Genomic DNA, 14,086 nt, shown 5'->3' on the forward strand with positions numbered 1-14,086 from the left:
AAAACAGTTTGTTTTGAAAATGCATGTCAAATGTAGAAAGTGGACTTTTTTTTTCCAAAGAATTGAAGAATGGGATAGACACAGAATAAGAGTCAGAGTATGGTAAGAGATAAGGAAATAGGAATTTTACAATTGTTTTCACAGAGATGGGTTCCTCCTTTCTTCCGTGCCTCCAGGTGGCCCTAAATCATTTGGTTATATGATTTTTTTTTTCTTTTTATCTTGGTATTTGCAGCCTTGCACAGTCACAGTTGCCCACAGTAGCCTCCACAGTAGTGATTGCAGCAGCTCTGGGAGGGGATTGTTCTCTTATTTCCTCCCTGATAAGGACTTCCATCTTCTCTTAATCCCACTGTCTACTCCTCACTTCTCATGAGATTTTCACTTTCATCCCTTAGGATAGGGGAGAAAGGGGGCTACCTTTTTTTCAAACACAGTCACAGCCCTCAAGGGTCCTCACATCAGAAAATATGAACGAGTTCTTCCCATTATGTAGACATTCAACTATAATTCCTTGGGTGAAGAGATAGTGGTGCTACAATGTAGATTATTAATCGTGTCATCAAAAGCAGAATTAAATTTTTTTGTTTTTGGTTTTTTTATTATTTATTTATTTATTTATTTATTTTGAACTTTTTTTATTAATTTTTATAATTATAACATTTTCTTTGACAGTACATATGTATAGGTAGTTTGTTTTTTTTTGGGGGGGGGTTTTTGTGTGTTTTGTTTTGTTTTTGTTTTTAACATTATCCCTTGTACTCCCTTATGTTCCGAGTTTTTCCCCTCCTTCCCTCCATCCCCTCCCCTAGATGGCAGGCATTCCCATACATATTAAATATCTTATAGTATATCTTAGTATATCTTAGGTACTATATATATGTGCAGAACCGAATTTTGTTGTTGTTGTTGCAAAGGAAGGATTGTATTCGCAAGGTAAAAATAATCTGGGAAGAGAAACAAAACAAAACAAAACAAAACAAAAAAGCAATGCTCTCAGTTTACACTCATTTTCCAGTGTCCCTTTTCTGGGTGTAGTTGATTCTGTCCATCATTGTTCAATTGGAATTGGATTAGCTCTTCTCTATGTTGAAGATAACCACTTCCATCAGAATACATCCTCATACAGTATCATTGTTGAAGTGTATAATGATCCCCTAGTTCTACTCGTTTCATTCAGCATCAGTTGATGTAAGTCTCTCCAAGCCTCTCTGTATTCCTCCAGTTGGTCATTTCTTACTGAACAATAATATTCCATAACATTCATATACCATAATTTACCCAACCAAAAAGCAGAATTAAATTAAATTAAATTAATAAAAAGCAGAATTAAACTAAGGGACAAAATCCCACCATGGTGTTATCAGCATTCTAATTTTAGATCTTCATGACTTAGGACTACTCATGCTCTTCCAGTCATTAATGTCAGATAACCTAATTAACCATTTGGGGCCCATAACCAGTATTGTTGTTAGCCTTCTTGTTGCCTCCAGAAACACTTCCCTACTCTTCATTGCTATTCTTTCTAGTTGCCTAAACTTTGCACATTTGTGCATAGATATTTGATTTCATGAGTTTTGTTACTATACAGAATTATACTATACATATGCTAATATATATATATACATATATACTAATATGTAGTATAGAAAATTCATCAAGTAAAGGCAATACATTATAAATGCATAAAGTTATGACAAAAAGAAAGAAAGACAAAAAGATCTGGGGCACCACATTTTAGGAATAACATTGACAAACTAGTACACCTACAGAAAAGGGATGCCTTCTGTCATCTCAGTGGTCTCATTTCTTTAAAACTCTAAGAATAATGATGATAAACATTTTAGAGTTTGCAATCCCTCCATATACATAGAAAAGGGGAGAATGAGTGGTTAGCCTTGAGATGGAAGGATCTAAGAGAAACAGAAGAGTTTTCTTTAAGTCGGTGAAGGATTGCTATAAGGAAGGAAAAATTAAATCCGTCCTATTTGGAGCTGGAAAACAGAAGCAGGAACACTGAAGTACTGTGGTAAAATAGAAAGCTCTAAATTTAGAGTCCAAAGACCTGGATCATCAGCACAAAGTACCTTTGTGAAGCTGTTTTAGTAGTCAGTCATCTTAATTTGTCTATTTCCACAACAATAAAGGGTCCTTGTGGCCATGAAAACACCTTTGTGAGTTTTTCACATTCTGAAGTGCTCTCCCGAACCTGGTACTTCATCAAAAGCAGGCAAGAAGGCGGGAAGTGGACTGTCCGATGATCTTCATTGGGGCAGCTCCCACTCATAGAAGTTATTGTGGAAGTCACCATGTCATCAGGGAGATGCTGCCATGACACACAAGTAAACTGTATTGCTCTATTGTTAACATGTGTCTATGTGTGTATGGAGGGATTGCAAACTCTAAAATGTTTATCATCATTATTCTTAGAGTTTTAAGGAAATGAGACCAACTGACAGAGCACTGAGATGACAGAAGACTCGCTAGGCAATTAGAACTATTCAATAAATCAATAAGCATTTATTAAGAGCCTATTTGTGCCAGATGCCGTGATAAGCACTAGGGGAAAAAAAAGAAAAGAAAAAAACAGGGTAGTCCTCAGAGAGTTTACATTCTAAATGCCAGACTTCATTTTTGCCTGAATTCAGCGTTTGCTTAGATACTGGGTACCATCCCTTTGCTTGGCTAAGAAAATTCAAATTGAAAATTGATTCTTCCCTAGAAGGGATATTCATCTTAGAGGATGCTAGAAAAAAGATTAAGAATGACTCAATAGACTAGCTAATGAAACTTCTGTGGGAAGTTTAGTTAACTTAACTAAACTTAAGTAGATTTCCTATTGTTAATTCTTAATACTTCTTCCTGGGGAAGAGTGAAGAGTTTGTCTTTTTTTGTAGTGTCCTGAAAATAAGGATTAGAGTCAGAGGCTCCTCACTAACTCCAACTCTAGTTCTGAGACTTTCCTGGAAGTGTCAGAAGAATCCAGATTATTCCCTCAAAATAAGGAGTAAATTTTTTGGAGAAATAGAGGAAATTTTTGGTTGTTGTTTTTTTTTTTTTTTTTTTTTTTAGTAATTTATCTCTTTTGCTTTTGAATTTCTGATCAGTTTTTGTTTCTGTATACATGGGTATCTTTCCATTTTGCTAAGGATTAATGGGGATTGGGGCATCCAGGTAGTACAATGAATAGAGCACTGGGCTTAGAGTCAGAAAGACATGTTCCTCTCAAACATTTATTATCTGGGTGAATCTGGGTAAGTTATTTTATGCTGTTTACTCAGTTTCTTCATCGGTAAAATGGGCTTGAGAAAGAAATGGCAAACTACTCGAATTTCTTTGCCAAGAAAACTCCAGATAAGGTCACAAAGGATCAGGCCCAAGTCAGTAACACAATGATTTAAATTGGGTCATTTGACAAAAAGTGAAACTGACTAGGCAGGAATTTGTTGAGACAAGGTAGGAGAAGGAATGCATAGTAATCTAAATTGGGGGCAAAGCAAATTGTTTACTTTGGATAGTTTTTTTCATACTAAATAATTTGAGTGAAACAATGGCAGGTGCTTATCTAGGGACTCAAAAGTATCAAATAATTATCCAAAAATAAGAAAATTTGGGTACCTTCTATGTGCCCAGCCTGATATTATGCCTTGGATGGCACACACACAAAAAAGAAACCTAGACCTTGAAAAGTCTTAGAATCAGAGATGACAGCTTAGTGCAATGGAAAAAAACCTGAGAACTTGACTTCTGACATACACAACTATGTGACTCAGGCCAAGCCAAAAAATTCATCTGAATCTCAGTTTCCTCATCTATAAAATGGGAATAACTAACTATATGAACATGATTACCAGTGAAACTATTGTTAGGGTCAAATAATATCATCTACTTTGCAAAATTCTAAAGTGCCATGTCAACACTTTGTGAAGATACATTTCTTGATTCTCTTCAGGGAAACAAAAGAGAGGAAATATTTTGGGAAAAGGCTAAATGTAAATGGACTTAAACTCTGGGTTACAGAAAAGCAAAGAAGAGTAAGATATCATTATCTTGTATTTCAGAATCATAGTTAATAATTTTGGCATCCAGAGCAAGCTTCATAAAATGAGCCTGAGCAAGCGCCATGAAGTATACACTATAATCAACATTTTTAAAAGGCAAATTTAGTTGAGGGAGGAGGAGAGATTCCAGACTTCAAGACAGCCATTGTGCAGGAGGGTGGGGAAGTTCCTTTCAAGGATATCATGAAGTAAGAAATTCATGAATTATTATCTCTATTTTACCGACAAGTTAGCTGAGTGAGATTCAGCAGGGTTGACTGATTTCACCAGGATCACACAGAAAATAAACTCAAGCTCAAATTTTTTGACTTTCAATCAATCAATCAAGACCTCTTTCCCGTTACATGCTAAGAGTAAGACTGTACAGAGAAAAGTTAATGCCCATGCTGTTTCTCACCTAAAGCATCATACTGGTTGAGGTATCACCAATATAGTGAAAAAAAAGCCTTGGGTTGAATCAAAGAATTTAAATTCCAACCCAGGGCTTTTAATTGTTATGTAGTTGTCTTCGGTTGTGTCCAACTCTCCCTGACCCCTTTTGGGATTTTCTTGGCAGAGATACTGGAGTATTTTGCCATCTCCTTCTCTAGCTCATTTTACAGATGAGGAAACCTAGCAGGATTATGTTACTTGCCCAAGATCACATATCCAGTAAATATCTGAATAAATATTTGAATTTGGGAAGATGAGTTCTTGTCTCCAGGTCCACCATTCTATCCACTGCAACACTTAGCTACCATTTATTATTCATGTAAAAGAAAATTTTGTGGCCTCAGTTTTCACCTGTGCAAAACTGAAATATTTAAAATAGATGATTTCTAGGGGCTCTCCTACCTCTAAATTCCCTGATGCTCAGGTTTAAAGCCGGCCAACCTGAGCTGCTCATTTGGCAGAAGATGATTGCTGCTCTGGTGGGGGAATCCCAGCTTAGACCACCATCACTTCTCCTCAGTTGCAAGAGCAACATCATCTATACTTACAGACATAGGCCTCAGGCTCTAGCCCCAACACAGACTTGAAAAGAAAAATGAAAATAGTGCAGTCCTGGGTGACTTCAATTGTTTTGTTTGTCTCCAGAGGCAGCAATTTCGGCTGCTTTGGTAGCTGGTGAGGAATGGTATTTTAAATGTTTTGACATTTGAAATGTGTGTTGGATACATTATCTCTGTTTAAATTACACTCTGGCTATGGTGACTCACATAGAGTTGATTTTGTATCACAGGGCTGTCGACACCATTAACCATTATGTTAGCCCTTGATCCCCAGGGAAAATTGATTCTAGACATTCATTGCACAGTCCATCCATCCATCCCTTCTCCTGGGTACCCCAGTCTCAGAGATCCCAGGAAGCCCTCTGAAAATAGAACTGTCACAGAGAAGGAGGGATCAGGAGGACTTGTATGTATACAGTAAAGGAAGTAAGGAACTGCAGACATCTCAGTTCGTTATTCAATTGTCTCTTAGCTCCAAAGCAACAGTTTATCACTCTGGTGAGGGCATGGATTGTAAAGGGAAAGAAAATAAATCATACCTATTCAAGGTCACCCTAGGGCTGGAACCTACTGCATCAAAAAGTGTCCTTCTAAATATGTTCCTTCACTGAGAATAGAAAACATACTAATGACAAGATTAATCACTTTGGACTAATTGCAAGGAAGGTCCACGTGAAAAAGTGAAGTCTGAATTGTACTCTTTGTAAAGAAACAGAGTTTTGTGGCACTCAAATATTAGACTATAGAGTTTTTTGCATGGTGGTGGTGGTTGTTGCCCCAAACAAGTTATTGGATTTGGAATGACTTATCAATTATTGAATGAATTACTGAGAGGATCCTGAGAATAGAAGAAGCAAAATTAATGAGACATGAAAATACTGTATCCAAGGAAGAAAAAAGGAAGATGGAAGAAAAAAAAATCAGAGAAAGCTTCAGAAATGTATGTAAATAGGTATTTCTAAAGTGTTTGAAACTAGGGTGTTTTCTGAAAGAGTTGCTGTCAATTGATGCCATTGGCTTACTTAGAAAGTAATTTTTGGCCATTTAAAAATAAACCTACTAAACATAGATCAAAACATACTTTTTAAAATTTTTCTTTATTTTTATTTTTGGTCTGTGTTTTCTTTTACAACATGACAAATCCAGAAATGTTTTGTATGACTGTATATTAAAACCTAGATCAAAATGCTTGCTTTTTCAATGAGAGGGGGAAAAGAAGAGAGAAAAAAGGAAAACAATTTGGAACTTTAAATTTTAAAGCCAATGTTCAAAATTATTTTTGGTGTGTAATTTGGGAAAAATGAATATTAAATTTTTAAAAACAAGCTATTGAATCCAAATTTCTAATTATTGCCAATACATATTAAGGAAATGGTCCTGTAGGTTTGTTAGTCATTCAAAACTTTAAGTAGCCACCATTTCAGAAGTTTTTATACATACATAAATCTATACAAGATATAATTCTTGTCTTTAAGGAGTTTACATTCCATAGAAGAGGCACATGATAGGCAAAGATTCACTTAAGACCAGTATTTCTTGGACTATTTTGTTTTTTCCTAAGATTGGAGTATTGCACCATTGGAGGAGACCTCAGAGATCATCTAATACAAATTCTGCTGAGCCAAAGTTCTCTCTACCATATCCCTGATAAATAATCATTCAGTTTAATTGGAAAACCTCCTAGATTAGGAAACTTTCCAAGTAAGCCTGACAGCTCATTAGAAATTCTTCCCTAGACTGAACTAAAAGCTGTGTCTTTTCAATGTCTAAGATTCCTAATTCTATCCTCTATGGCTAAGCAAAGTCAAGTGTAAGTCTTCTATATGTTTCATAGATTTCACAACCTCTAAATCCAAAGTTTCCTAGTCCAGATCCTTCATTTTGCAAAGGAGGAAGCTATTATTCAGTCATCTTAGTCATGTCCTACTCTTCATGACTCCCATTTGGGATTTTCTTCACAAAGACACTGAAGTAGTTTTCTTCTCCAATTCATTTTACCCTGTTTGATACCCTGACTTGCCCAGGATCCCACGGTTAGTAATGTCTGAGGCCAGATTTTAACTCAGGAAGATGAGTCTTCTTGACTCTAATCCCAGTGCTGTATCCACTGTATTTCCTAGTTGGCCCCCCAAAAGTCCAAAAAAAGTGAAATGATATGTTCAAGGTCACAAAAAAGGTAGCAGAGCCAAGATTTGAACACAGATCCTCTAACTCCAAATCCAACAATTTTTTTTTTAATTGTATTTTCCTATGGAAAGTTGTTTATTCTTTGAGGCATATATTATTTGGTTGGAAACATTAGATTTTCTTTAAAATAACTACTTTATTTTTCACATGCATTCATTATTTATATTTTTATTTTTAGGATGATAGAATTTTTAAAGTTTTATTGTTAGTTTTTGTTTTTATGTCACAGTCATTTCTGAATATAATGTACATACATATAATTACTCTCCCACTGTACCATGAGCCTGGAGAGGACTCAGGGGGGAAAATAACATACAAGTGAAACCAAATAATGCTTGTATCTGATTTATACACATCATTCTGCCATTAGAGTTCTCTACCTCTTCATTTCCTCATCTCTCCTCCAGGACTAATATTGGTCTAATTATATAGTATTCAGTTTCATTACTTTTTTCTTTTCATTTGCATTTCAATAAACATTGCACCTATTTTTTTCTTCACTCTAATTACTTCATTATATATCAATTTATACAAATCTTCCATGTTTCTCTGAATTCCTTCTAGCCCAGTCCTTACTACCATATAAATGTTGCTATGGCTATTTTAGTTCATATAAGAGTTTTCTTTCTGTCTTTAACTTTCTTGAGTTATATGTTGAGAAGTGGAATTTCTGAATTTCATATAATTCCAAATTGTTTTTCAGAATGGTTGGATCAATCACAGTTCCACCAACAATATCAGCATGTGCCTTTCTTCCCACAACCAATGTTGTAACATTGACTATTTCCATATTTTATCATCATTGATATAGCAATTTCAAATTGTTGTTCATTCATTTTGGTCCTGTCCAATTGTTCATGACCCTTTGGGGGGTTTTCTTGGCAAAGATACTGGAGTGGTTTGCTATTTCGTTCTCAGAAACTGAGGCAAATGGAGTTAATTGCCCAAAGTAACAATATGTAAATATCTGAGACTGAATTTGAATCCAAATAATTCTGACTCTAGGCTTGAGCCTCTGATTCACTGCATCAACTATCTGCCCAACATTTCAAATAATACTTACAGGCAAATACTATATCCTCACTCAAGTCTTCTCCAAACCCAGTGTTTGGTACCTAGTAAGTGCTTACAAAATGCTTTCTCCAGGCTAAATTCCTTCAAACATGTGGTACGGTTTGTGTGTCCTCAAAACCTAGATCACTTTCCTCTGCATAGTTCTAGTTTGTAATTACCCTTCCTGAAATGTGGCATCTAGAATTGGATACAACCCTGTAGCTGTCATTTGACCAGATTTTACTATATTAAAACTATAATTGTGTGGCTCTTGAGACAATGCTTTTATTAAAGTTATGTCATTTTTGTCATCATGCTGCTCTGTTGACTCATTGCAATAAGCCTTCAGATCTTTTTTTTTATATGGACCAATCCTTGGCATTCTTCCCCCTCCTGCACTCAGGGAATTGATATTTTGAACCCAAGTGTAAGTTTTAATATTTATCTTCTTTAAATCTCATCTTACTAGTTTCAAAGCATCATTTTAGCATATTGAGAACTTTCTAGATATTGATTCTATTTTCCAAGTGCTTCTCATGCCAAAATGTCAAGTAATATTGACCTTACAGTCCATCAAAATAATTAAAATGACAAACTCAGTAAGAGGTCTTGATCCCTCTCATTGGAGCCTCTGAGCCAGTAAGTTAGATGAAACTGAGATGAATCTGAATAATTGCACATTTGTCCTTCATACTTGTGGACACAAACTTTAGAAGGCTGAGTCCAAAGAAAACCAGTTCCAGAAAAGGGAAGCTATTGTTTTCTTCCATATCCAATGCAATGCTACTAAGTGGGGACAAAGGTAACAGTAAAGAGAAGTATTAGCTCTAGTCTGAGTTTAAATTCATGAAAAATTATGTAGATACAAATGCCCTCACAGTGAATTTGTAAGCCTAAAACCCAACTCAGAGACACCATGACTTCTCCTAATTTAGCAAAAAGCATTTAGATCTGAAATTCAAAATACATGTTAAGAGCAATTCAGAAGAGAAAAAAATTTAGCAACTTATTTTTTTCCCCTGTCATGAGATTGCAAGCCATATGTACTTGGAAATAAAAAATGTCAAAATATTTTAGGAAGAAAAAATCTTTTAAAAAAAATCAAAGAACAGTTATAAAGCCACTTGAAGCCATTATCCACTTGCCTATGGAAAATTATGTTAATATTTATTGAGGGCCAACTGTGTGGGAGGTTGAGGAGAGAATAATAATTTTATTAATGATACTTCTTTCAATATCTATGAATATTATTCTTTCTTTATTTCCTTCAATGAATTATTTAATCCCATTGTATGCCCAGTCCAGTGCAAGCCTCTGAAGGGGTAAGAGTTTACAATTGAATTGAATTGTTGAGAGAATATGTACACACTAGAGAAAAATGAATGAACAATCCCATAATAGCAGATGCCACGTGCCATATTATACATTGAAGTACTACAAGAAATCAGGGGAGGAAGAGAATGAGTACTATAGGATGCAATGATAAGAGAGCGCTACACAGAGGAAGGAGGCCATGAGCTGGACTCTGAAAGTCAGATAAATTTCATAGACATAGGAGGACAGCAAAGAATGCCATGAACAGAAGTGGAAGTTGAGACTATATAAAATGCATTAGTCCATTCAGTGGACAATAAGACCAATATGGCTGGAATGGGCTTTATATTATAGTTTATTTTGTGGCAGTATGGGAGATACTGACAGATGAAGTATTTTGGGGCCAGGCTTGCAGGAATTTGACTTCTAGGCTAAGGAATATAGTCCTTAATCTACAGACAGAAAAGACTCATTGAAGATATTTCAATAGGGATCATCACTGCAGAACCAAAAGGGACCTCAAAAGCCATATATTTCAAGTCCATTTTGCAGATATGGAAATTGTCTACAAAAGTTCAGTAACTTAACCAAGATCAAACAAGTTATAAGCAACAGAAATGAAACAGGTGTTTGAGAATGATTTATCTGGCTTGCAACTGGCCCTGCAACATGGGGAACAGAGAATTGATAGTCAGGAAGAGCTGAGTTCAAATTCTAACTCTGATACTTATTAGTTATGTCAGAGGATCTTAAATTTTTTCCATTTGTGACCCCTTTTCATCTAAGAAATTTTTGTGTGATCTCAGGAACATATATATATATATACATATATATATATATATATATATATATATATATATATATATCAAACATTTGCTGATAATAAATCATATAAAATAGGTATATGAATATATAAATATAAATACAAAGGGAAATAAATAAAATAGGTATACATATCAAACATTTATTGAAAATAAATCATATAAATAGGTATACAAATATACAAATGCAAATAGAAAATAAATAAAATAGGTATACAAATCAAACATTTATTGATAATAAATCATATAAAATAGGTATATGAATATATAAATAGAAATAGAAAATAAAATAGGTATACAAATCAAACATTACTGACAATAAATCATATAAAATAGGCATACAAATATGTAAATACAAATATAAAATAAATATACAAATCAAACATTTGCTGATGATAAACATTTTGTGATAAATAAATCACAAATAATTTTGTGACCCCTGCATTCAGTTAAGAAACCCCATATTGGCTCACAAACCACCACAGTGGCTGTGTGACCACTAGCAAATCATTTAATTTTTCAATGTTCCCAGTAGCTCTCCATGATTATTATTTACAAATGAATTGAAAATCTGATCACCATCAGTGAAGAGTTTCCATAAATAGGTGATATAAAAAGCCTAGATTCATTCTGGAGGCTCACCTCCAGAAATAACTAACCAACCAACCTGACAATTTCTGCAGGAAAGATTGGAAGGAAGAGAAGCTGAAGATAAGGAAATCACTGAGGAAGTTTCAGCGATAGTCATAATATAAAGTACTGAGAACTTTGTACAAGAGGATAAAATAAAGTACAATTATTCCACTTTTTTTTTTTTTTACTTCTACAGGTCAATGCATTCATCTCCTTCCTCTTCCCAATGGTGGTCATTTCAGTGCTGAATACCATCATTGCCGACCAGCTTACTATCATGTTCCACCAGGCAGCCCAGCAGAACCAGGTCTGCACGATTGGAGGGCAGCAGACCATGCTCAGTATGTCCATAGAACCCAGCCGTGTCCAAGCTCTAAAGCATGGAGTTAGAGTTTTGCGTAAGTATCCATCTATTCTCTAGGGAAGCAGAAGAGAATGTATTGAGGAGAGGTAAAGGGACCCAGGTGCTATGAGGGGAGATGTGCTTTCAGAACCTACAAAAAAGGACAGCTCATTTCTTGCCGTCAACTTAGTTCTACTGAACGAGGGTGTTTAAACTCCTGCCAAAAAGAGCTGTGCTAGATGCTGGGAATACAAAAATGAAAGATAACCTATCCTCAAGTGTATACTGTCGTCTCTCAGTTGTAATCCTTCTGTGGGAGGAGATCTGTTTTCTATAAAATCTTTTCCTCTGTGAGCAGGTTTCTTAGGAAGCTTCTGGAGCCTCCAGCCAGACTCTCCTTCCAGACCACCGTCTAAAGTCAATCTCCTCATCAGACTAACTCCAGGCTCAATGCTGCCTCTTTTATCCTCCCAGAGAAGGATTACAACTGACAGACGACAGGACATTACATTTTGGCGCCCCACATTGGGCGCCAAATTGTAAAGGAATGGTCATCTCTAAGTTACCCTTCCAGTCTGCCATTTCAACTCACTCCCAGACTAGACTCTCTCCTTCCAGCCTGCCATCCCAACTCTGTCCCAGACTCGACTACTCTCCAGACCCAATGCTGCCCTCTTTTATCCTTGAAGAGATTGTAATTAGAGCTCAACGAGGCTTGTGAGAATTCCTACAGACAATGAACTTGCTCCCTCAGAATTCCAAAGGTGTAAACTCCCTTTAAAGGCCCAAACCAAAGGTGTGAATTCTGAGCCAGAGAACTGTCCAGACAACCTGAGTTCTCACCTTGTAATCCTAACCCTCAAGGAATTTACATGGAGGGAAAGGAGAGTGGGGAGATAAAGCATATAAACCAGTAAATTAAAAGTACATACAAGTCACTAAAAATAACCTGAAGAAAGATGTTAGGGTTACGAAAGGTTTTCTAAGAAGGGTACCTAACCTGTGCTTTGAAGAAACTGGGGTTTCTACAGGGCAGAAATGAAAAGAGAAGGCACCATTGCATAAAAGGCACAAAAGGGGTAGAGGGAATATTAGACACAGAAAACAGGAGAAGGGTTTTGACTGGAACCAAAATCACATGGAGCAGAGTAAGATGAAATAAGACTGGAAAGATGATTAGGTAATTTATAAGCAGAATTAAAGGGTGAGTCCCTAGAAACATATGTCTGTGTGTATGTGTATATGTGTAAATTAGCATGTATATGGTGCTTTAAGATTTATAAAGTGATTTACATGCATTATTTTGTTTGATCCTTTTAACTACCCTGGAAGATAGATACTATTATTATACCTTTATTATACTTTACAGATGCACAAACTGAGGCAGACCAAAGATAAGTGACATGCCTAGGGTCATACAGTTAGTAAATATCTGAGGCTAGGTTTGAAATGAGATCGCCCTAATTTCAGGTCTAGCACTCTATCTACCACACCACTTAACTGTCTCACATAATATTATACATAAATTCCCTATGTTGTGCTCTTTTCAGCTTTATTCAAGGTCAGAAACATTGTGTGAATAACTAAAGGGGATACTGTATTGTAGGGCAATGGAAAGAACACCAGCCTAAGAATCCAGAGCCCAGAGTTCTAATTCCATCTCTGACAGCAGATCATAGAATTTAGATTTAGATTTTGAAGTGAAAGAGAAAAGAAATAAACATGTATTAAATGCTTACTATGTGCCAGGCACTATTCTAAACTCTGTTGTTGTTGTTGTTTTTAATAATAGCTTTTTATTTTTTAAAATATAAGCAAAGATAGTCTTCAACATTAATCCTTGCAAAATCTTGTGTTCCCAAAATGTTCTCCTTCCCTCCATCCCTTGCTCTAGGCAACAAGTAATCCAATATATGTTAAACATGTGCAATTCTTCTATACATATTTCCACACTTATCATTATGCTAAAGTCATTACATTTATTATTTCATTCAATCCTCGCAACACCCATGGGGTTGTAGATGCCAATTTTACAGTTAAGGAAACTGAGACTATGACTTGCCCAGGGGCACACAGCTAGCAGGGGTCTGAGGCTATATTTAAACTCAGGTCTTCTTGATTGCAGGTTCAGTGTTCTGTGCACTATGGTATAACCTAGCTGCTCTCTGAGACCTTAGAGAATAAATTTTAACGCCTTCATTTTATATGCAAAAAAATTACCCAAAGACACAAAAAACAATATGATACCTTGGAAAGCATGCTGGATCTTTAGTCAAATGGCCCAGATTCAAATCCTCCCTCTCTACTTTGTTACCTATGTATGGCCTCTTCAAGTTCCAACATGGTATGCTATGACTTTTTTTTTTTTTGTCCATAACTCCTACAACCCCTTTCAGGTCTTTTTTTTCCCCCATGTTGGTCTCCAAGTCTCAGCCTTATCCCTACTCCAAATCCATATCTTATTTTTTAAAAACTTTCTCCCACTCATTCAAAAACTAAGTACTTACTATGTGCTGGAGATAAGAAAAAAAAAAAAAATTGGAAAGTCCCTGTCTTCAAGAAGCATAATAGAGGAGTTGACAAAAATAAAATAAAATACAAAAATGTATGTGTGTGTAATACATGTTTGTGTATGTGTGTGTGTGTATGAATATGAAGAATATATATAAAATGAATACCAGG

At 35.6% G+C, this 14,086-nt stretch overlaps 1 protein-coding gene across 2 annotated transcripts in view; it reads left to right on the top strand.

The window, feature by feature from the left end:
- The window catches only part of NTSR1 (neurotensin receptor 1), a 139,394-nt gene that overhangs the window by 95,021 nt on the left and 30,287 nt on the right, over positions 1 to 14,086 (top strand). Inside the window, exons 2-3 of one of the 2 annotated variants that reach the window (XM_074288791.1) lie at positions 11,258 to 11,459; positions 11,763 to 13,302. In XM_074288791.1, the coding sequence (XP_074144892.1) occupies positions 11,258 to 11,459; positions 11,763 to 11,947 (387 nt within the window). In that variant the 3' untranslated portion in view covers positions 11,948 to 13,302. Of the gene's footprint in view, positions 1 to 11,257; positions 11,460 to 11,762; positions 13,303 to 14,086 lie in introns of those variants that run through there. The other variant, XM_074288790.1, reaches the window with a different exon arrangement.

Source organism: Sminthopsis crassicaudata, chromosome 2 (genome assembly GCF_048593235.1).
Source record: "Sminthopsis crassicaudata isolate SCR6 chromosome 2, ASM4859323v1, whole genome shotgun sequence".
Classification (NCBI taxonomy): domain Eukaryota; kingdom Metazoa; phylum Chordata; class Mammalia; order Dasyuromorphia; family Dasyuridae; genus Sminthopsis; species Sminthopsis crassicaudata.